General features: G+C 44.3%; 1 protein-coding gene across 1 annotated transcript; it reads left to right on the forward strand.

Moving 5' to 3' along the window:
• Positions 1-1,849: 1,849 nt before the first annotated feature.
• Positions 1,850-22,998, forward strand: LOC114654526 (alcohol dehydrogenase 1-like). The gene is made up of 10 exons (XM_028805124.2): positions 1,850-1,934; positions 4,214-4,275; positions 4,447-4,548; positions 6,376-6,517; positions 12,903-12,993; positions 13,291-13,510; positions 18,043-18,303; positions 22,070-22,202; positions 22,290-22,428; positions 22,876-22,998. The coding sequence occupies exons 2-10, from the start codon at positions 4,258-4,260 to the stop codon at positions 22,898-22,900; spliced, it is 1,131 nt and encodes a 376-aa protein (XP_028660957.1). The 5' UTR covers positions 1,850-1,934; positions 4,214-4,257; the 3' UTR covers positions 22,901-22,998.
• The last annotated feature ends 2,283 nt before the right edge of the window (positions 22,999-25,281 follow it).

Raw genomic sequence — 25,281 nt, forward strand, 5'->3', positions numbered from 1 at the left:
ATGTTTTGAACTTGTTGACTGCATTCTTTAATTAAAACAGCGTATACGTTCCATTCTTCTTTTATTTTCTGGTTGGTAATACCAACGGCTATGCATAGGCGGCTTATTAAAAAGCAGACATCTTCAACCTCTGTCCCTCTGCAAGCTGCTGGCTCCACGGTTGAGCCCAGCACCGCTGCTACCAACATGGAGCACAGCGCACCCACGTTAGGAACTGAAACTCCAAAAGATGTAGATAAGCCTACACAATCCTCCAGCTCTGCGCCCGTGTCGGGTATCCAAACCTCTGCCTTCAACAAAACACACAGTCCGGTCCGCCTGACTTAAATATGGATAGCCCATCCCAGCCCCTTTTAATTAATTATCCCAAGCGCGCATTTGGAAAGACACTCCGATGTTTTAGTGCAAGCTGGTATCAGTCTCGACCATGGATTGAATATTCTGTTGTCTGTGATGGCAGCTTTTACTTTGCCTGCCACATATTTAGTGTTTCCAATTCGGACCACGAGGACATCTTCACCAAACACGGCTACACTAATTGGAAAAAAGCTCTAGAAAAAGACGGTGGCCACAAACACGCGTCTAGTGTCCTGCACGTCAGAGCCATGTCTGCATCACAGCACTCATCACTGGTGTGTCTTCAGCTCTTTCTCTACTTTGAACCGCATTCTCACTCCACTCCGCCGAACAATGCTGCATTCAAGGAAGAGAAATGTAATCATTCTGGCACATGAGAAAAACATCACAGAAAATCGAGACATGAATGAATTTATTTCAGAATATGCTAAGAGTAACCGCAGATGGTCCTGTAGATAACATCCTGGTTAAACGCTGGAAACTGATGTCCTACAGCCTCCCATGACTACAATAAGCCACGTTTCTGTTCTTGCTCTCGTATGTTGTATACATTTGACTTTATTGATATTTACCTTGTAGATGGAGTTCTATATTTGTTCACAAAAAATAATAATACAAGTTCCATTGCCTCTGTTAATTTTATTGAACAATAGATTATGATTTATGCCACAATTTTTGCTTTTATATGTTATTTAAAACTATGTTGTTATTATTATTTGACCCCCCTACAAAAATTGGGATAGATGGATATTTTTTATCCCAAGACAAGTCAAATGCCAACCCACACGTGATGTTCTGGTCACACCTCTGGGACTGGGGACAATTCGGACAGGACAGAAGAGAATGGATCAGACACGAGGAAATAGCCATGGGGATAAATAACATTTAAAAACTTGGTTTTATATTAACATCACTTTCCATTTTTGATTAAATTGTCTGCAATATAATGTATTCAGGTCTAAATAATAATACTCAAGCTTTACTTATTTTTTCCCGATTAGTACAAGGGCGCTGTTAAAGACTTGAGAAAGAGAAGGCAGCGGCCTGTCCCCACTCGGTTCAAGGGTGAGGAAGGTCCGGCGGGTATCAGTCAAGTTAACGGGGAAGTAAATCCAAGGAAAACGCGATCGTATTCCATGCATTCACACCATCACCCTCAGCACCGCAAAGTGAAACTATAAGGGGCCGTTACTGGGACCTTGTCAATGGGGAATACTAGAGAAACTTTACCTTTTTCACTTCTTTTGTTTATTTCGGTTTCGATGAACTGAGAGAGGAGAGCAGCCGCGTCTCCCCGAGGCTCCGCGTCCGGAAGGCGGGCTTTCAGCGGCTAGCACGCCATGCCGTGACGTCACTCTTTGCGCCTTTTCGGCTGTAGCCCCACCCACACCCCACTGCAGCGACGCCCCCTCACCGCTCGCCCAATAGCTTCACGCAGTCGATAGTGAGATTTGCATGCAGCCGTACTTGGCAGCGCCACTGCGAGCGCAGCCTTCGAGTCAGCAGTAGGCGTCACTGAGAGTCCACTGGAATCCTGAGGGTTCTCGGTCAGCCTTCGCAAGTCTCACTTTCGGCAGGTGAGTTGAGGTGTGCGTGGCGCGAAACCACTTGGATATCTGCGGACATAACATTAACTTCAACGCAGGAATCTAATACTGAAATTCGAAAGGAGTAATATTACTTTACAAGTGAGTGGCAATTGTATCCTTTGACATTTACAAAATCGTGTACGGTCGTAGTCTTTTAAGCCGGGTCACACAGAAAAGAACTGTCATATGAAGGAGCACATTGTGGTAGGCACACAAGTCCCTGGACCTCCTGCGTCGCGACCGCGGAGTTTCCAAACGAATGTGTCCGCGAGTGTCCGCGGCTTGCGCTCCTGCAGCAAACGCATACCGGGCTGCGCAGATTTGTGGGCGGGGTTACGCGACGCGTGTAGACCTTCTCGCAGTCTGAGTAGAAATGTGAAAATCTGCACAGCAAGAAGGCGGGCCTTCCAAAGCCACTTAACACGATCTGCAGGGAGAAGGTTTTCCATCCACTCAGTAACCCGCTTTATCCAGTTCAGGGCAGGGGCATATCGTGGCAACATTGGGTTTGAGGTAGAAAACAACCCTTGACAGGGCACTGGTCCATCATGGGACACACTCATATGATGTGCTGGTAAATAATGGGGCACTCACATACCAGTCCAGCGTAGAGTAGTCTTATCAGCCTTCCATACGTGCCAATGAGATGTGCAAGTAAAACCCACACACACACGACTAAAATGTTCAAACTCCACACAGACAGGGTCCAAGACCCTGGAACTGTGAAGCACTAGCAGTCTTCACCATGTCACCATGCTGTAGAAGCAATCACATTATTTGGTATTTCATACCACACAAAGCTGCTCTGAGATGCCAACCACAGAGCACGCAGATAATAACATCTTTTACCTTTACATCATTCATTCCCGCTCTGATCTGTCTTTTGATATTCCTTCAGACTTGTAGTCTCTCTCCTGGCCAATCATACATCTTCACTATGTGGGACTCATTTTTTAACTCCACTTTGATGTCCACCTCATCTTCACTTTGTCCATCTCATCATCTTCGAGGCTTTATAATGGGTCTTCTGCAACATAAATCCATCGAGGTTTGAATGTTAGTCAAGTAATGCAGACTGTTCTTCCAGGTAGGCAGAGTTGAGCACCTGGTGTGCCAGAGATTCAGACATGGACAGTGTATGTCCCTAAGAACCGAGAGAAGACACAAGGTGAGGGGCAGAGACCTGTGGGTAAAACTGACAAAAAGGAGGAGGATGGTTTCTATTGGAGTAGCAGTACCAGAATTAGCTTGTGACATATGAGGAGTCTGAGGTGAAGGTCATGTTTGACAATGTTCTGTTTGTGTTGGCTTTTTTGTTGTCGTTTTTTAGGGTACCTTCCAAAGGTGTAGCAGCGGGAGCAGTGTGGGCACTTGAATGGAGGTGGTGTTTTCCAACAATCTGTTCTCTTTAGGCCTACTAATGCACTGTTGGAGCTTGTGTGGCCACTCTTCCTCTTTGTACTGACACAGGTACCTATAGAGTAAAGAATGTGACAATTGTAACACAGAATTTATAGTGATGTGTGAATGTTGGCCATAAGTGGTATCTTTGACATTGATAAAGTGATCCTCGTTCCAAAACGATGAATTAAAAGACAGAAGCAACAATGAATGTGTACTGGCATGGCGCAGTGGTACAGCAGAAGCTGATGCTGCCTCCCAGCTCTTCATCCCCCCTGGCCGTCGTCTTTGTGGTGTTTACTGAAAAGTGCAGAGCTTTTATGTTTCCTCCCTGAATCCAATTATATGCTGCTTGGTACACTGAAACCTCTGAAGTTCTTTAGTGTGTGTGTGTGTGTGTGTGTGTCTAGCATTGAGCTGACATCCCATATGAGGACAGGTACAATGACAAGAATGGATGGACTGAGAGGCAGCACCTGTGTTGTTATTTTATTTCCATTACAGATTATGTTGTGATGAAAGACATAAAAGTAACATTAACATCTGTGCACGTGAAGATTATACCTGGAATCCCGCTAAGGATAAGCTGGTTAGGAAAATGGATGGATGGATGAATTGGGACAATTACAGTTAAAAGTTATTAGTCACTATTTCTTGTTTATTTCATTAAAAACCTTGGAGGATATCAGCTGTGTCTATCAGCAGACCTACAGTGCGCTGGAATGTTGCAGTTCAGGCTCAAGGCAGCACCTGCTTGTGTACCCACCTGCCATAGCAAAGTGCATAGTGGGTGTTGTCACAGTAAATCATTAACAAGACAAAGACCCCTAAGAACTAATCACCTTCAATTTCCTTCCTCTCTACAGTCTAAAGTGTCACCACGTGAAGGTTTACGTGTGAAGAAGTGGCAATGTCAACCACCGGGAAGGTAGGGTCTTTGTGAGAGCACCAACGGTAGGCCTGTGTTAAAGTAAAAGCATTTAAACAGGGCTTGTAAGCAGAAGTAAAAGCTCCTGAGCTCTTCAGTGAGATGGCCACTCAGAAACTTCTCTTAATGCCTGAAGAATTGGAATTAACCACTCGTATTTATCGCACACAGGTTATTAAATGTAAGGCTGCTGTTGCTTGGGAGGACGGGAAGCCTCTCACCATTGAAGAAGTTGAAGTAGCACCACCTCAGGAACATGAAGTCCGCATTAAGGTACTGGTGAGGAATGCAATTCCACAAACAAGAAAATGTCTGCACTTGTTACTGCACTTCCTGTGAAATGAATCATGACAGGGATCACAACTGCGTAAAATGCTTTAGATAGAATGGAGGAGAGCTGCCATCTACCTAAATGTGTGCTTCCGTGTTAGAGGAGAGGGTCACGTCCTCCAAACCAAAGCCCATCAGGTAAGCTGACACTGCAGGGACAGTAAAAGAATCCCATGACATCCGATTGTCCTTTTCTTTGTGAAACAACTCAGTGGGGCCTCACAGCTCGATGTCTTGGACAAGACCTCGGCTTGTGCTCTGCATGTTGTTTCTCGCTTTGTGCTCAAGAGCCTGTCTGGGGTTCTTTCTTTCGTTCTTTATAAATATTCACACATTTCATGAATTTTCTAAACCCATGTGGAAGACTCTGCTCGGGATGTATAACCATGGGGCAGGCCCTACGCTTATTTAAACTGATATTAATGTGAATTATAGATTTTATCAGTTTAGTCTCATGACATTGACAATTAAAAAAAAAAAAAAGAATCTCTTTTTATATTCTCAACATTAAAATGACAATGGCTGCACTTAGTCAGGAATATAATAAAAATGATAAAGTGTTCTCACTAAGAATAACAAATAATAAACTAGAATGTATGTCTTATTTTACTGTTTGTCAATTATGACAATTACTGGTCTGTTTAAGAAACAAAGTACTATAGGAATAAGTGAATAATCTTAATCATGTGTATATATATGAGCAGGTTAAACTGATTGGCCCTGAGCCGGACTGGCGCCACATCTTCTGACTTGAGCCTAGTGCTACTAATTTGGAGTAAGCAGGTTTGATGCTGATGGTGATGAGGCTTTGGGTGCTGTGGTGTCCAGTGAGGGCTGCCACCTCTTTCTCTGTACTCACCACCTGCACCTCCAAGGAAATCCGAATCGATTCTCTGACAGTTTTAGAGACTGAAATGGAGAGCTCCATTACTGTAATTGCTGGAGTTCTCAATGCCAGAAGCAGATACCCAATTGTTCAGTGCAAGAAAACGAACAACAGCAGGGGTCATCTCCTAAATGTGACCCAATACTCTTGCACTTTATTGGCATTTCTTGTCATTCTGTATTGCCCTTGTTTTGTCCATTAATCTGCATCTGCTGCACTATGTTATTGTGATGTTTATCATGCTGTCTTTGCATGGTGGACGTTCATACACCAGAGGGGCTCACAGCAAACACAATTCACCGTACTGTTAGGCTCAGTATCATGGCAGGCAATGGAGGTAAACTGAAGACTGCTGTGAATTAACAAGCATTAAGACTGAAAGCTGCTAAAGATAATTAAGGTCGTGAATATTTCGATGTGGATAAGAAAAGTCGAGGTGCTCATTTGGAAAATCAGAAACTTCTGTTTGATTATTTAGAACTTAAGAAATTTGACAAGCAAGGAGAGACCATTCAGTCCATCAGGCTTGTTTATGTAGCTAATACCTAAGCTGTCGCAATGTCTCAGTGTTCTTCTGTTAGGTTGTTAAGGTTTCAGCTTCAACTGCATATCTCAGTAGTTTGACCAAATTCCCACAACTCTATACAAAAAGAAGGGCTTACTGGCTGCAGTCCTAAACACACTTTCCCCTTAATTTCCAGAATTAGCACATTATTTTATAGTGCTGAATGGAACAATTGTCAATTGAGTAGCATCTTTTCATGACAAAGTATATCTGTGATCTGGAAAATGAAGAATCCAAAAGTTTAGGCAAATGACTTGGGGTCTTACTTAAGAAGACAGATGGATGGATGGACTTTGGGCATACTCTTTCCTTCTTTCAGATTGTTGCTACTGGAGTTTGCCACACAGATCTCCACTTTCTGTACACGTCTCATAGGAAGGGTGGATTCCCGTGTATTTTGGGCCACGAAGGAGCTGGTATTGTGGAGAGCGTTGGACCAGGAGTGACCAAATTCAAACCAGGTGAGACAACACATACATCTTTTAAATCTAATGTTCCTTTTGAAGTTCTTTTCACTTGAATGACTCCTCCATCTTTGACATGATGGTGGTTTCTGTGACCCTTCCATGGCCCATGCTCAGCAGCCATTTCATGAAATGTTATTGATTGCTGATAAGCAGTTTCAAAGTGGGACAAATGAGACACACCCTACCTGCGATGATCAACTACTATGACGTGGTTACCTAATCTTTGTCTTTCGGCTGCTCCTGTTAGAGGTCACCACAGCGGATCATTTTTTTCCATATCTTCCTGTCCTCGTCATCTTGCTCTGTTACACCCATTACCTTCATGTCTTCTCTCACCACATCCATAAACCTTCTCTTAGGCCTTCCTCTTGCCTGGCAGCTCTATCCTTAATGCCCTTCTCCCAATATATCCAACATTTCTCCTCTGCACATGTCCAAACCAATGCAATCTCACCTCTCTGACTTTGTTTCTCAAACGTCCAACCTGAGCTGACCCTCCAATGTCCTCATTTCTAATCCTATCCATCCTTGTCACACCCAATGCAAATTTTAGCATCTTTAACTCTGCCACCTCCAGCTCTGTCTCCTGCTTTCTGGTCAGTGCCACTGTCTCCAGCCCATATCACTCCTGACACTCTTCTCCACCCACTCCATGCTGCCTGCACTCTCTTTTTCACTTCTCTGCCACACTCCCCGTTACTCTGTACTGTTGATCCCAAGTATTTAAACTCCTCCACCTTCGCCAACTGTACTTGCTGCTGCTTCCTCACCATTCCACTGACCTCTCTCTCATTCACACCCATGTATTCTGTCTTGGTGGTCCTACTGACTTTCATTCCTGTCCTCTGCAGAGCATATCTCCACCTCTCCAGAGTCTCCTCGACCTGCTCCCTACTCACATATCACAATGTCATCAACAAACATCATAGTGCAAGGGGACTCTTGTCTAATCTTGTCTGTCAACCTGTCCATCACCATTGCAAATAAGAAAGGCCTCAGAGTCCACCTCCGATCCACCTGGCCTTACTGCCCTTCCATTTAGTCTCACAACATATCAACCTTTCTTCTCTCCATCACATCGGCCAACTCTCTCCCCTTACCAGTCATACTGCCAGCATTCAAAGTCCCTACCCTCGGTTCCATTCTCTTTACCTTCTTCCTCTCCTCCTCACTCTGGACACGTCTCCCCCCCACTTCTTCTTCTTCTTCCAAAAGGAAGTTTAAAGGAAGGTCAGAATCTTTTGAAATCATGAAGTATCAAAGAATTTGGTTAAATTGCATTGCATATTGTACAGTCGCTTCATTGTTGTTCATTCAAACTAACATATTAATAATAATAATAATACTTTTAATTATATAGCTACTTTTCCATGCTCAAGGTGTGTCACAGAGAGAAAATCAAGGTTAATGTAACATTGGATAAAACATGTTCAGGATAGAACATTAAAACAAATAAATACAAGATAGACAAAGCATTAAACAGAATAAAAGAAGAAGAAAAAAATAAACCAGAGTAAAATCCTAAATTCAATACTCGAAGAAATCCTGAACAAATCACATCATTGGTGATGTCTGTCTTTGAACTGCCTTTCCTAAGGTTTCTTCCATTTTTTCCCTATAAGGGTTATTTTGGGAGTTTTTCCAAGGTTGGGGGGCTGTCAAGAGGCAGGGCCTGTTAAAGCCCATTGTGGCACTTCTTGTGTGATTTTGGGCTCTACAAAAATAAATTGTATTGTATTTCATTGTCTTAGTGAGATAACACACACCCCAATACCCCTGAGCTTGTGGACAGAGAGGTGAACTGAGAGGAGTGTCAGAATGTCAGGTGAAGTTCGACGCCTCCCTGAACTGATGAGTTTTCAGTTGTCTTTTAAAAGAATGAACGGAGTCAGCTGATCTCATGAATTTCGGGGGGTCATTCCAAAGTCAGGGCGCTTTAACTGAAGGGCCTGTCACCCATAGAGTGCAGGTTAGCGTGGGGCACAATAAGATGGTCAGAATCAGAGGACCTTAGTGGGCGAACAGGAGCAGCACGATGAAGAAGGTCACTGACGTAGTGCGGTGTGCGGCCATTTAAAGCTTTGTAGGTCATTTATAGAATTTTATGTTCAGTCCTGTAAGACGCGGTGAGCCAGTGGAGGCAAAGCAGGATGGCTGTGATGTGCACGCTGTTGCTGGTCCATGTTAGGTCTCTTGCAGCAGAGTTCTGAATTAACTGGAGTTGTGATATAAGATTAGAAGGGACACCTGCCAATAGGGAGTTACAATAATCGAGGCGGGATGTGATAAAAGCAGGACGAGTGTCTCAGCATTAGAAAAGGAGAGGAATGAGCAAGCACGGGATATGTGATGGAGGTGGAAGTAAGAATGTTTCTTAATGTGGTTTACGTGGGTGGAATAAGAAAGAGAGGAATCACAAATGACGCCGAGATTCCTTGCATCAGAAGAAGGTCTGATGAGAACATCGTCAAGAGTGATTGATTCGGAGCTCCTAGTCTTTAGTTGCGCTTTAGTGCCAATTTGCAGGAGTTCAGTTTTGTTGCAGTTTCATTTTAAAGAGTTCTTTTCCTCCAGGTTTTAATTTCACAGAGGCAAGTTGTGAGCTGAGAAAGCTCTGATGAAGTTTCACTTTTAACATTGAAGTAGAGTTGAATATCATCTGAATAAAAATGATAACCCAGTCCACAGCTACCAATGATATGGCTAAGGAGAAGACTATCGATACAGAAGAGCAGAGGGCTGAGGACAGAGCCCTGAGGAACCCCTTGTGTGATCAGCGCTGAGAGGGACCTGCTGTGGCCAAGACTAACAAACCATTGGCTATCAGTCAGATAGGACTTGAATTACTCAAGGGCAGGACCAGAGATACACAGCGAGTTCTCCATTCTGGACAGTAGAATGTCCTGTCTGACCTGAGTGTCAAATGTGACACTGAGGTCTCACAGAATGATTATGCTGGTTGGTCCAGTGTCTGCTGCCATAAGCAAATCATTGGCTACCTGAAGCAGAGCAGTTTCACAGCTGTGCTGCGCTCTGAAACCAGACTGTAAGGGTTCCATCAAATTATTGGAGGTTAAGTAATTGGTGAGTTGAGAGGCTACAACACACTCAAGAAATTGTGAGAGAAAAGGAAATTCAGAGATAGGCCAAAAATTGTTAAGATTGTCAGTATCAAGAGCAGACATTTCAACATTGGGGAGTGTTAAGCAGTCATGTCATTTAATGGCCGCTTGTCATGTCTGTGGCTGATTATCTTGTGTATAACAAACGCTTCTAACACTCCTGAGCCATATTAAATATTCAGATTGTCACTTTCATTTGTATTTGAACGTAGCAGATGAAATATCGGTGGATTTTCCTTTTTCTTGTAATAATGACACAGTGTGATCCATTGGTTCCCAATCCCGATCTTTTCCGCCCAGCCATGGCTGCAGGATTTTGTCTCTCAGCTTCCCAATCTGTCAGTCATTTTCCCTCACATTAATCTCATTATTTATTTAGCAGGCCTTTTTGCTCTTATTCTCTGTTGAGAACTGTGGTGGACTGGCGCCCTGCCTGGGGATTTGTTCCTGCATTGTGCTCTGTGCTGGCTGGGGTTGGCTGTGGCAGACCCCCATGACCCTGTGTTAGGATATAGCGGGTTGGAAAATGACTGACTGACTTCATTTAGAAAAGAGAAGTAGTGTGAGATTTGAAACATTTAGAAATATTCATACATTTGCCGTAGTTTTAAGTTCTTTTTCCATTTTCCTGTATTTTGGAGTTTGCTCCCTTAATTGTATTGTAATATGACAATTAGCAATGAGTGGAGCACACGGGGGCAACAGACACAAATGATGAAGGGCTGGAAGCAACACTGGGTTTGCCTGATTAGTAGAGTGTGGGCTGCGCTGAGGTAATTTAGTGTTTTATGTCCTGGTTTTTAATCTGTTTGTTATCACTGTAATGTTCATTCTGCCTTTCCAAGTGTTCTGATTATTTAAGCCGCCTTCTCCTAATTATCATACTAGAAGGTCTGACGCTGAAAGAGCTGCAGCTTATCTTTCAGGTTACATCCACACTACCATGTTTTCATTTATCAATAGTGTTTTAAAACCAAAATGATCTCCATCAACACTAGTGGTGTATGAAAGTATCTCTGCTGACATTTAAATAACTAAAACTTGTGTGACACAACTTATGCTGGGTACACATGCCATCCATGGAAACAGGAAGAGGACGTGTCCTTTCATGCTACGTAGAGTTGTTACTGATAGTGTGACAGATAGGGGGCGCTGTCGTCCCCTTGAACCCTCAGATCAAACACCAGATAAAAGTCCAAATTGAATTTATTATAATAATAAATGTGCACAAAGCACCCTCCACCTCCATTATACTTAATAAACTCGGGATTAATAAAGTATCTATCTATCTATCTATCTATCTATCTATCTATCTATCTATCTATCTATCTATCTATCTATCTATCTATCTAAACAATCAATAATCACAATCAATACAGCAATTCGCAATAATCCTCCACACCTCCCAGTAGCTCAGTCACCGTTCATCCCAACTCGGCTCCCCCTGCTGGAGTTTCCCATAGTCCTTTATAGTCCTTGACCCGGAAGTGTTTTCTCTCTCTGTCCATGTGACTTTGCAACACTTTCGGGTCGGATGAAAACTCCTTTTCTTCAACCCGGAAGTACGTCATTGCCTCTGTCCCCTCGACTGGGAAGTACTTCCGGGTTATAAGGCAAATAGAAGTCCCTGAGCCTCCCTGCAGCGACCCCTGGCGGCCCCCATGGTATCCAGCAGGGCTTTGCATTAAAACTCCAATGTCCATGAGGCCCTGCTGGAATTCGGGGCACCTCCCTGTTGCAGGGAGGGCTCCATCTGGCGGCCTGGTGGTATTGGCCAGGACAAACTGCCGGCCATATGTCACAATAGGAAAGGAAAGCGAAGAGGCTGAGTGGAACACAATGAGCCGCATCCCGTCAGGGAAGAGCCACTTAATAACTATGAACCAGTCAGAGCCATTTTCAAAAGTCTCCCTTCATGTTCACATTTTTAGAATTGTATGAATCTGGACGGCATTTTCACAAGTGTCCATTTTCAGGAGTTTGGAATTCTGGGGTATTGTGGTCAAAAGACGAAATTGGAGGCTGACATCTGAGGTTTAAATGAAATGTTGTAGTGTGGATGTAGCCTCAGCGTTTCTGTGCCCGTGTCTACTCCACTCACTGTTTTAAAAAAGTGAACTAATAGAAATTTCAATTCAGTTCACTTTGTTTTTCTATTGAGCTCTACACGGAGTGCAGGAACAGGCAGAAGAGAGGTAAGAACTGAAAACTATAGAAAAAAATACAAATGTTTCTACATTTCTAATGAATTCAAATCTCACACTGCTGCTCTTTTCTAAATGTGGAATAAGAGAAGAAAAAATGCCAAGTGAGTTAAACAAGGAGATAAATATGAGGGAAAAATGAGTGACTGATTGAAAAACTGGGGGGACGAAAACCTGCTGCCACAGGAGGTCACCAGGAGCCACTGACATGACAAACCGTATTTATGATGTGAAAAGGAGACGGTGCTGGTGCATTTTGTGCTGGACAGCTTATTTGTCCCATAATAATGAAGGTAAATTGCTGCACCGCGACTTGTCTAATATTCTGTGGGTCATGAGAGAAATCCAACAAGGTTTCATAATGGTGGAGACAGAGCACAGACCTCAGTGCTGTTGTGATGCTCTGGTGGGGCTTTAAGAGAGTTGTGGGTCAGACATCAACGGGCCAGGATTTCACTGACTCAATGTCGGAGAAAAATAAACCCGTCAAGGTTATTGTTGCTAAAAGTGTGTCTGCAAGAGTCATGGAGTGCATTTACTTTTTCATACATGGCCTCTGCATGTTGACTTGTTGAATAAATGATGACAAAGTAGAATGTGCTGTGTGTCACCTAATGTTTTGATTGGTGACATATATATTTTTTTAACATTTTATTGAATTTACTAAAAGCGAGTAACATTCCATACCAGCAAGTCATTTTTAGGAAATGCTGAAGACAACATGGCGTTAGTTCTGTGCTGCTTTGAAAAGACATTGAACTAAAAGGGGTGCACTTTCTTTTTCACATCACTTTCTGACTCGGTGAGATCAGATGCCGAGTACCACAGAGACGTGTCGTAAAGCAGAGGGGAGTTTTCTTACCATCTCATTTATGAGGACATTTCAGTGCACATAAACCCATGAAGGTTTAAAAACTGCAAACAAACCGTATTACAGAATATGGTGGCTTTTCTGGGACAGTGAACCTCCTTAACAGCCATAGCATTAGGTGTCATTATTTACATCAAAACCTGTTGTGCTACCAACATTCGTCCTGTGATTTGCTTTTCCAGGTGACAAAGTGATTCCTGTGTTTGTATCGCAGTGCGGAGAATGCAAGAACTGCCGGAGTCCGAGGTCCAATCTGTGTGATAACAGCTGGTGGTGAGTTACGTGCTGAGACTTGCATACCATCTAGGGAGCTTCTTTCATGATGTCTTGTGTTTCTGGAATGGCCTCCATCTGCCCTTAATCCAGATGAATAGATACTGCACATGTGACTGTGAAGACCCTCTTATATATTGTAGATGGATATGGAGAGATGAATGGATCTTTTATACTCTGTCTTCCTCCGTTTGTGCTGTGCTGTCATGTCCTTCTTTACTCAAGATAAGAATGCTTCCTCACATTCCCCAGATTTGCTCTTTCACTTTTGTGCTGTTTGTCTCTTTTCAATCTCAGGTCAAAGCAGCAGTACGATGGAAAAACGGAACCCCTGGGTAGAATCACCTGTAAAGGAAGGCGAATCATCCAGTTTGAGGGGCTTGGAACCTTTGCAGAGTACTCTATAGTTTATGAAATCGCAGTTGCCAAGATTGATGATGATGCACCGCTGGATAAAGTGTGCCTGCTTGGTTGTGGGGTTTCTACTGGATATGGAGCGGCGCTTAACAGTGCTAAGGTACCTGTATTATCGTGTTACCAGATCACCAGTGACATTGGCCTGACATAATAGTTACCAATGAACCTCTTAGGCTCTTTTCTACATAGGGATAGGAAGAAATGCCAAGACCAGATATGTAACTGTCACCTGCTCCCTCTTACCTGTCTCAGTGTCCACTCTGCATCCTTTGTACTTCACCCAGGGACCCCTGTGGCAAGCTGGTCACTGACTGGAGCTGTCATTACATTCACTTCTTTACTTCAGCTCAGTTTACCACCAGTAGAGGGCCTTAAGGGCCTGCAGCAGGACAAGGAATGGACCATCTAAACCTCGCAGTGACGCTTGTAACAGTCAGATGGAGACACAGGCTTTCACATAGAAATTGTATTGGTTTGCATCTGAACCAATTACAACAACCGTAAAGTGATACAAACATGTATACAACGTTGTTGGGCTCTTCCAGTCCCACCTGCAACAGCAGGACACAGGGGACACTTTCCCAGATGGTCCAGTTCTGTACGTTCACATCACATATACTGATGATTTCTATTGCTGCCCTTGGCTGTCAAAACCGCTCCAGCCCACTGAGACCTGGACTCTACAAGAGTATCCGGCACTAAGATGTCAACAGCAGATCCTCTGATTCCTGTAACTTGCCGGGTGGAGCTACTGTTGATTGGACTTCTTGTTCCAGCACGTCCCGCAGTTGCTAGATTGGATTGAGATTTAGCAAATTTGGATGCCATGGCAGCACCTCGAACTCTTCCTCATTTTCCACAAACCAATCTGGGCAGTGTAGCAGGACACACTATCCTTTTTGAAAGATGTCTCTTCCATTGAGGAATAGCATTGCCATGGACGGTTGTACCTGGTCTGCAGCGATGTTTAGGTAGATGGTACGTGTCAAATTAACATTCACTTGAATGTCCGGACCCAGGGTTTCCCTCCATCAGCCTGTCTTCTTCTCACAGTGCATCCTGATGCCATCTCTTTCCCAGATAAATGACGCACCTGTACCCGCTCATCCAAATGACGCAACAGAGAACAGGATACATCAGGCCAGGCAACCTTCTTCCAGCTCTGACGCTCACATGGCCATTATAGATGCTTTTGACAGTGGACAGGGGTTAGCATGGGCTCTCTGACTGGACTGCAGCTCTACAGACCCATATGCAGCAGGGTTTGATGCACTGTATGTCATGGCACAATACTACTGTACCTGTCATTGAAATTCTCTGCTATGGGCCACAGTAGTCCTTCTGTTGGTTTGTACCAGGCAGGATAGCCTTCATTTATCTCTCTTATTGATGAGTCTTGGCCGCCCAATATCCTGTCAGACATTGACCACTGTCAGTATGTACTCACCACGGCTGACCATGAGCATCTCACAAGCCTTGCCATTTCAGAAATGCTCTGATTTGACCCTGGTGGAAGTCACTCAGGTCTTCACACCTGCACATATCTTCTGTGTTCAACACATCTTACCAACTGATCTGTCCCTGCCCTTGACATATGCCGTGGTGACATACAGTAGTACTCAACATCATTCACTTCATATGGGAATGGTCATCATGCTTTGGCTCATCAGTGGATGTCCTCAATTGAAGAATGAAAAGCATATGATTTCTTGCCAGAGAGAGAGCTCCTTGCCATGTGTCCATTTTTCCCGAGCAGCAGTAGCGGACAGTGATGGGTTCCTTGCAAGTGTTCAGTAACTGAGATGAGCCCTTTGCAAATGTTTCAGAAGAGCAGCGACTGAGAGAGAGCTCCTTTGTGCATATTCTCTCTATTACAATCGCCTCTCCTCCCTCTTGCCCAAAATGAGCACACACATGAAACGTGGCTTACTTGCTTTCATCTCCATTAGCGGAGTGTCTCAACATTTTAGTGTTCCAGAATCATTATCACAAGCCCATGGCTGTTTTTCCATTGGATTCAAATACTTTACAATCTAAGTACACCCTCCTTCACCTTTCAGCTTCCCAGAATACACTGCACTCCTGTTCAGCGTGACAAGACTTTCAGGTTAAGGCCGATCAGCTGAGTACTATCAGATGAAAAGGTTAAAGTATCCTCTATAGAGTACATGAAGAACCCTTAGTCCTGGTGAGGTTCATAAACAAATCTCAAATGCGTTCTTTAATTATTTATCATACAAGTGATAATAAAAATATAACGAGGAAAACAGTTTCTAGGTCGGAATAGTTGGTGTGTCGCTTTAACTGCAGTGCTGTCTGGTGGCAGATTGAACGTTTATTGCCCAAAGTTCTGTTGAATTCTCAGTTACTGTCTTTGCTTTTGTTGTCAACTCTCTTTTTCTGGAACATTCTCCCCTTCTTCTGTCTCCCTTCTTTATTCAGTATAGCACTCTGGACAGGGGTTTGGACAATGGAGAACGGCCCACTGGGGCAATATGCTCCCCAAGTATGAGTGATGGCAGCAGACCTCTGGTGTTGCCCAAGACTGGATTCCTGTAGGGCTGCATGGGAAATGTAGCTCCAGTGGTCAGTCCTGTTGAGGGCTACTAGTGGGGGCTGTTGAGATGCACCCACCTTCCTTGTCCTCACCCTTCTGGGTGCACATGTGATGAACTGGGTCAGACTTGAAAAGAAGCCTCTCCTCAGCCGAGTGAGCGGGAGTTGTACCCGATTGTAAAACTAACCTAGAAAGGAATGGAGCTGGAAAAGGACGAGGAGTGCAGAGTTTGGCTTTACGTGTGAAGTGGACGGAGCCCATGGAGAAGGTTTTTGTGAAAGTAAAATTGTCCTTTGGACTCCAGTCGTGTCTCGAGTATGTGGCGCAGGATGTCCCCTGTCGTTCACGTGGTTAACAAATAAACTAAAATCAACTCCACCCTCAGCCAAGTATCTAAAGATTCCCCAGTGCTTAAAGATGGCAGTAGAGTGGGAGATGTGGAGCACCAGTGACAAAACAGAAGGTAGACAGTGTTGTAAGATGGCTCCTGAGCTTATAGATGAACATCTCCAGAAGGCAGAGGCTTTTCACTTGAGCAGAGGAAGGGAAGTGCGGTTACAGTACCATAAATGTCACCCAGCTGAGGTTTAGAAGCACGAGGAGCTGAGAGCTGGGCTCAGAGCTGGCTGGGCATGGGAGTCATTAGGAGGAAAGCAGAAACTGAAGGACATGCACTTAGTTGTTTTGTGGAAAATACAAACATCAGGAACTACTTCTTGAGTTTTTTGACAGTCGACTCACTGTATATGAAGTCGTATTGTCTCCATATTTAATATATAAAGCAGAGTCGATGTATGTGTGTATATATGTGTGTTTGTTTGTTTGTCCGCCATACAAATCTGCACCAGGCGTCCGATCGCCACCAAACTGGGCATGGGGCTCCTTTGTGACCAGGAGGAGGTCATGAGGTATGTTTGGTTGGGAAAAATGTTCGTGGTGAAGCGCAGGGCACCTTTTCACCGACAGTTCGGCACACGTCCCCGTTCTTATCATCGACAAGATGGCCGCACGTTGCAACAGATGTTAACGGCGGCGCCATCTAGCGGCACGTTTGGTCCCCATGCATCCCTCTTTACCAATGTTTCTTTAAATTGTCAAGAGATTGCAGAAGTGTCCAAGTATCAGGAGACCGACTGCTTTCATCACGTGAAAGGGAACTGCCATATGGATGTAAAACGTGAACGACCCAGTGCGCGTGACTGGCTTTCCGTATTTGTGGTGCTATTTGCTTGCTTTCCGACTCACAGTACAATTTCAATCTTAGTCTTTCTGACTTGCTGGTGCTATTTGTTCACTTTCCAACGTATTGTAAATAACGTACATGCATCTCACTCTGGTGCTTATTCCATACGTAATACAATGAAACACATTATAATTGTCCTGCTTTTCCCTAATATACCCATGCCACCAAAAAAAGACGTAGCATTAGAAAGTCCACTTCCGATGCCAGAAAAAGTCTATTTCAAGGGCATCTGAAACATTGTGCAAGACGTCAAGATGTTTTCATACCAAGACTTCCGCTGATTTTGAATGATTTACTCTTTGATTTCAAATTTCCTGTTTGTTTGGCTTTTGCTATGTGAATTAATAAGGCTCAGGGGCAATCACTGCAGGTTAAAGGCATCAATTTGGAAAATACATCCTTTTCACACGGACAGCTCTACGTAGCATGTTCTAGAGTGGGCAATCCTCAGAATTTGTTCATTTTCACACCACAAGGCAAAACGAAAAATGACCACTTATATTACCTGTGACAATAAAATGTCAATCAGAAAACTGTCTGTTCTATTTCTATGTTCTGTTTCTTTCATTTAGGAAATTCACCGGTTATAGATTCCCGGGCAATGCCAGGTACTCCAGCTAGTATATATATATATATATATATATATATATATATATATATATATATATATATATATATATATATATATATATATATGTATATACTGTATATGGACGGTTGTTTCATTGCAATATCTGTTATTATGATCGGCTGTCCAGCAGCCTGCGGAGACTTTTTAGGCCTGTGGGTATTATTATTTTTAACTGCCTGTCTTGTCACTTCAATGTCACAGGTCCAGCCGGGCTCCACCTGTGCGGTGTTTGGACTCGGGGCTGTCGGCCTAGCGGCTGTCATGGGCTGCCAAGCAGCGGGAGCATCTCGGATCATCGCAGTGGACATCAACAAGGACAAGTCCAGTAAGGCTAAGGAGTTCGGAGCCACCGACTTCGTCAACCCTAACGATCACGACAAGCCCATCCAGGAAGTGCTGAGTAGTTTGACCGATGGAGGTGTTGACTACTCCTTTGAATGCGTGGGCAATGTTGAACTTATGGTGAGGGGCAACCACAATCCTTTTTGTTCCTATTAGAGTGTTTCTTATTGGATTAAGTCTGAAAATAATGGAGGCCAAAACCAGAGGCTGAGTCAAATTTCTCCACTGTGGGTTTTCACACAGTGGCTCACACGACTTGTTGACAAAATCAGTTAGATCAGGCCATTGTGTTATCATTAGTAGACAAAAGTGACACAACGTTCATCTGGTTGCCAAAGTTCATTTCTACAGTCTTCCTGTGTTGTTTTACCATTGACACACCGCTGTGCTGTGAGTCTCCTACGTCCATAATCTTATCTGACAAATCCATGTAATGTCATGGAAGGCATTTTACGTTTTTTTACTTTAAGAAAGTAACATAAGGTAGTCAAAGCCAAATTCAGGACCACAGACAGACAGAGCCTATCCCAGCAGCACCAATCAGCTCGAGGCGCGCAGTGCCAGTCCATCATAGAGCCCACTCACTCACACACACACACCCTCACAGTGCCAGGGTAGAATCCTCTGTTAGCCTACCTGGCATGGGGTTGAGAACGAGAAAACTGAAGTATGATGAGGAAGGCCACATAGGAGAGGATGAAGAAAAGACAGCTGGAGAAGCGATTGTGGGATCCATGAGGCAATAGTGGCTATCACCAAACCTCCGTGCCGCCTGGATGAACAGAGAGGTCCTCTAATATAAACAGGTGAATAACGGCAGTCTGACTGAACAGTGGCATAAATGAAGGGGGTCTTGTTCTGACGTAACCTGGTTGTTGGGGTGAGTGAAACCTCCCAGATACATAAAGAGTGCACGCCACCAAAGTGAGTGAGCTGTGTGAGTTTAGGTCAGTAAGGAAGCTTAAATCTCAGGTGACCGCAGCCTTTGACGTGTACACTTTTACAAGTTCATAGCAGAGTTGTTTCAATATTAGCCGGGAAGTCAGTGCAGTGATGATGTCCGCGTGTTGAACTGTCAAGTAAAACTCATTTTGATAATGTGGACTAATTTATGAATAAGCCACGGGTGAGATTTCAAGAGGACAGCAGTGGTGCTTTTATTACACCATTAAAGACTCCGATGCATTTCAGAAGAATGGCCTTTGATTTGTGATGGAGCGGAGGTTTGGGACAGTTGGCTTCTTTGGAGGCCTATTTATTTTTTTTGTCTTTGATTTATAGGAACCATTTATGATTTTTGGGATAATGACAAGACTGAGGTAATTGATGAAACTTATATTTGTGGTGCTTGCTTTTTAATAAAATAAAATCGGCCACGATAATAATCAGAACAGTAATGATCACCCAACTGGAGTAGTGCAGGAGACACAAACATGGCAAAATAACATCAGACAATCGTGACAGCAACATGGCTGTAACTCCAGGTTTTGAATGTGTTGGCCCAGTCTGATTTAATGTAAAGTATTGGAACAAGCCAGGGGGTGAAGAAAGACGAAGAGATTTAGTGAACATCAGCAGCAGAAAGCTCTTAAAAGGAGCCGACAAAACTGACGTCTGCTTCCTTTTCTGCTGCCGCCGCCATTCTGATCTTTTGCAACTCCTTTCATGTGGTGTCATGTGCGTCATCTGCCTTCTCCACTGCCTGCGCATGCATGCCGAGGGCACTCACCCCGCGAGCTGACCCAAGCCAGGGTCCTACCAGATACTCGCTGATGGCCACCCACCTAAGTCATTCGACTTTAGCAGCGTAGATCTGCACCCCGTTGTGCATACGCTTTGCATGGGCTCCATTCATGGCTGGCTTCTCAAGGTGGCCCCATCAACCTCGGCTTGTCTCTCTCAGGCCCGTTTTTGTGGGTGTTATAAATGGGCTTACGTTAAAGCTGGTCGAGTTCATCCTCTGTTGTTCAGCACTGTCTACAGACTGACTGATGGCATCCTTCATGGTCACACCCGGCTTGCTAAAGGGATTCAGTAGTCGGTTTCTCATTTGTAAAACTCTGACATTTCATTTTGAGCGGATGGTGACATTGCATTCTTTGCATATGCTGGCGTGGGCACAGAAGATAGAAATCGATGTTTAGAGAGGATTATTTTATTCTGACTACATCAGATTTGATGATTATATTGGGCTAGACAGTTCATTTCAAATCAAATCACATTTTTATTTGTCACATACAAATTATGCATACAGTACGATACTGCTATTTATCTCCACTGACAAAAGGACAATAAGAATAATACACGACTTTATAAAGATCAAAAAGAAAGAGCAGAATTGTGTATGTGTGCTAGTAATAAATGACCCTAAATATCGTAACGTAAGAGAGACGCGTGTGTCGAGTGAACGTGGACTGTGGACAGGAGCTCCTCCTCAGTCTTTCTGACTGGACTTCAGATGGCCATAGTGTTGACCTCAGTTTTTGCTGTGAAGAGGCAGACGTTGTGCTGCGGGTTTGACAGGGCGAGTGGCAGGACAGGACACAACGGGGCCTTGAAATGCCAGCTGTGGACTACGGCAGACTGGACAAAGTCTCCTCTTCAAAGTAGAAACTGAAAGCTGCCTTTCCAACCTGCACTGTCGAGCTGTGCCTGAAGCTGTGGTGCTGTGAGGCTGGTGACCCTCAGAAGTGTGCCTTCTCATTCGCTGGTGACTTTGGCTCGGCCAGACCTCCTCCTGTCCGAGTCTCTTACAGTTTCCGTTTGCCTTCGGATCATGTAGGACACCACTGGATTCACCAACACTTGGATTTGTTTTTTGCGATTCCTCCACTTGTCAGGGTCTCATTTCATTTGTGAATTGCCGTTTCCTTGCCATTATACATCCATCCATTTTCTAACCCGCTGAATCCGAACACAGGGTCACGGGGGTCTGCTGGAGCCAATCCCAGCCAACACAGGGCACAAGGCAGGAACCAATCCTGGGCAGGGTGCCAGCCCACCACAGGACACACACACACACACCAAGCCCACACTAGGGACAATTTAGAATCGCCAATCCACCTAACCTGCACGTCTTCGGAAACCGGAGCCCCGGAGGAAACCCACGCAGACACGGGGAGAACATGCAAACTCCACGCAGGGAGGACCCCTTGCCATTATACGGTGTAATATTGTCCAAGTAGGACTTCAGAGGGTGCAGTAACAGGGTGTGTGCCAACTCTGCATTAAGGGTTTTAAGTCATCTACAGAAGGTGGGACACCGGTGCAGATTGCTTGCTTCAACTTGCAAGGCTTCAGTTACTTGAACTGCTGCCGAACATCTGTAGGTTGTAACGTGTTAGTTGTTCCCTGAAGAAGGCCCATTTGTAATATTCTGAGATTTCCTTTTTTCAATTTTTGCTAAACTAAACTATAAATTTAAACCTCTGGCACTTTACTGCTCAACATTTGAGGTTATTTGTTGCATTTCTACGGATTAAGTGTGAAGAAAAGCTGAGGTGTTGTAAAACGTTTGGCTGGTGGTGTACATCAAACACCACTTACCAGTAACAGGACGTCAGTCAAAAAAGGGACATGTCGTGCTTGAAATCACATGGGAGAGCTTGTCACAGGGCCACCGCTCTCCAGCTCCAGCGCCGGCTCGTTTTATTTCATTTATTGTTATCAGATTTTGGTTTGTTTTATTGCATTTTGGTTCATTTCTAGAATCTGTGCACAATAAACGTAAGTACTGGAATGGGCAAAGTTTGAGCTCTTTTGGCCTTTCCATCATCATGGGGCCCTGATGTGCTACACACAACTTCTCTTTAAGCTGCAGTGAGGTCGGGGCGACTTAATGTCAGTCGCATTTATTAACGCAATTCCTCCATTTTCTGCTTTCCAGGTCAGTGCTCTGGAGGCCTGTAATAAAAGCTGGGGTGTCAGCGTGATTGTAGGATGGAATAACACTGAAATGTTGTCAGTAAGCCCTGTCCAGATGATCGGTGGACGCAGATGGACGGGAACTGTCTTTGGAGGTGAGCATTTCATAGGTCGCCATTTCCCAAATGATTGTAGTCGGAGAGAAAACGCAGATTGCCAGCAAATCTCCCCGTTTCTTGTAGGGTGGAAGAGCGTGGAAAGCGTTCCCAAGCTTGTGGCTGATTACATGGCAAAGAGGATCAAACTGGATGAGTTCATCACTCACACGCTGCCTTTGGAGGGAGTCAACGACGCCTTTGATTTGATGACCGCTGGGAAAAGGTAATTAATAAAATAGTCTGATGGATAAAAGGATGAATTATGAAAACGTGAACTAACGTTGGTGAGTATGAGCAAAGGAGAGTGAAAGGAAACCACGACGTAACAGTGATAGGGCGCGCTTTTACAGTTTGAGCGTCATTTCAAGGTTGGTCCACGCTCAGTCCTGGGTGATCTCTTGTAGTCCACGCCACAACAACATGCAAACTGTCCTGCCAGGGGGTACAAAAATTGTCAGACCATGTGGAGTAAAGGAGAAAGGGGATCATCCAATAATTACCAGTAGACACTTCCACAACCCTTGGGAATCCAGGCATTAATCCGCACATGCACCCCGATGCTGTCGTCTTCTTTTATGTCCCAGAAGTGCTGCTTGTCCTGACGTCCTCGTGCCCCGTAGCTCATTGAAGATGGGGAGCTGTAATGTTCTCTTCTGTTTTTCATTGGCAGCATTCGCACAATCCTGAAGATGTGAAATGAAGAGACAGCGCGGCATCCCAGTGGCCTCGTCTTCCTGCTGTTAGCGTGTTGGTGTGCCATGAGGGCACAAAGGAAATAAACCCCCAGAGCTGACTTCATTGCTTGTCTTTTTCTTTAAGTCACCATCACATAACACAAGAACAGATGTAAGAAATGTGAAAAACAAGAGGAGACCATTGAGTGCACTTGATGAGCGTCTGCTTAGCTAAGCTGTCCCGTATCTCGTCCCGATCCTCCACTCCATGGCTTGGTAGTTTCTTCCTGATTCCGTGAACCCTTTGTGTAAAGAAGTGCCTCCTGCCTTCTGTCTTAAATAAACTTCATATATCAACATATAACATATCCACCGGTGTCCTTGAGGACCTGATCTGCCATTTAGGAGAAAGATCTTCCACCGTCCAAACCGCATTTGATGTGTAAGCTGGCTGGTCATCACGTGTCATGTATGGGATGTGTACAAGTCCACTGAATGGGCAGAAACATCAGGAGACAAGCGCATTGTAGGCAAAGCCTGAGCTGTCCTGTAGAAATCCTTGTTGTCAGATCACTTCAGGACGGCCATTGGTCGCAGCTTCGACTAGGCAGGGCACCTCACTACAGATGGCCGTGTCTGATGTTGTATGCCAGCACCTAGGCTTGTCTGTGTCCCACTCCACTTGGTACTCCATCTCTGGGAGGCTCCTGTGGCTTATGTTTAGATGTTTATCTTCTTTTGTCATTATTGTTGATTGTTCTCATTCGTTTATTACGTAGTCTTTTTAGTTTCTACGTTTGTTTTCCTGTTATTTTGTGGGAGGGTCCCCAAGATTCAGGGCCTCCTGTCCATCACTGTTAAGGGACCGCCCCCTAACCAGTAAAGGCAGGCTGGGAAGTGAAGCCCCTTGGCGGTTCATTCAGATCACCGTCGGTGGTTTTGTAATTTTCATTCTTTTTATGATTTATGATTTCATTTTGTCTTTTCTGCTTTCAGCTGTGGATATTCTTATGGATTGTGTTTTTGACTTTGCTATGAGACTGCCTTTGATTTTTCACTGTTTTCAACATTTTGTTGTTTCTTTTTCCTTTTCATTCGGTAAATTTACAAGCCAGGGGTTGATGGTGATCCTCTACCTTGTGGGACTGTTGAGTGTGTTCTGGGACATCACAGAATATGTCTGGGAACTCTGATAGTGAAGGCCAGAAGCCAGGCTCTTTAATGGAAGCTCAGGCTGCCTTTCAGTGCACCTCTTCTGGGCAGGCAGGGCGGATTCTGCCCTGCTTCCCTGGGTATTTTTGAAGGCCTCACTCCACCTTGGCCACATGTAAGATTTAATCCCAACAATCTCACATGAAAATCCAGGGCTGCACAAAACAAATCCAAACAACTGTGAGACGGACTCGATGGACTCCTCACTTGTCTTAGGTCTCTGTGTACTTACACCTCATTAAGACTGGCATACAAGTGAGTAAAACCTCAACTTCAGGCTTGCCATCTGCATGACCATAAGGGTAAGGAGTGAATCTATCTGGGGACCGTAATGTCACCAATGTCACCCTGGCCCCACTCAGCAGGGGTTCACAGGTGGAGCAGAAACCAGCCAAGCTGGACGGCGTATTCACAGAATCCTTACAAAAAATGTCATGGAAGCGGTATTTCTGGTACCAACGTAAAAGGAGAAAGAGGACAACACTCACTAAGGAGGAGTGGAAGGAGACAGAGAGCACATGTCTGTTTAATTACATGTGCTGGACGGAGTAAAGCCCACTGAGGTACTGTTATCAAATAAAACGTCACTTTATCTGAACCGGGGACGGTCTGGTTGAGTTGTGTCTGGTGGTCTGGACTATGGAGCCCCCCCCCAGTGGTCACTGTGTCCTATGGTCCTTTATGATCTATCTGTCTAATAGGTATGGTGATAATCCTGTCTGTCTATCCTTCCATCTATTTAAAGTATCTGATTATATTGTGCCATTCCTAAATATCCATGTATGGGTGCATTTATATATGTAGTTACCTTTGTATTATACAGTATCTACCTGTCTAATTTATATAGTATAATTCCTATCTATCTTACTTACAGTATAAAGTGCTGTTCTTGTGTCTCTCTCCATTTAATATTAATGTCTTTCCCTTACCTGTCAATCTGATTTATATTCTGCCATCTTTCTGCTATACGGTGCCTTTCACATCTGTCCACCTGTCTGTTTACATCATTGTTTCTGCTGGCACCAGACGGGCGTGACAGGCTGCATGTTGTTCAGACACACAAGTCAACGATTTTACTGATCTTCATACACACGACTATATGACCAGGTCTTCATGTTATTTCTCTCATTTGCCAGTTTTATAGTAATGGATGTCTAGGGCCTACCCCAGCAGCATGAGACACAAGGCAG

Source organism: Erpetoichthys calabaricus, chromosome 7 (genome assembly GCF_900747795.2).
Source record: "Erpetoichthys calabaricus chromosome 7, fErpCal1.3, whole genome shotgun sequence".
Taxonomy (NCBI): domain Eukaryota; kingdom Metazoa; phylum Chordata; class Cladistia; order Polypteriformes; family Polypteridae; genus Erpetoichthys; species Erpetoichthys calabaricus.

What these genes read in the sequence shown, in the direction of transcription:
- LOC114654526 (XM_028805124.2), top strand. An exon ending in GACGGGAACTGTCTTTGGAG is followed by an intron (nt 22,203 to 22,289) that starts GTGAGCATTTCA and finishes CGTTTCTTGTAG; the next exon opens with GGTGGAAGAGCGTGGAAAGC. An exon ending in TTGATGACCGCTGGGAAAAG is followed by an intron (nt 22,429 to 22,875) that starts GTAATTAATAAA and finishes TTTCATTGGCAG; the next exon opens with CATTCGCACAATCCTGAAGA.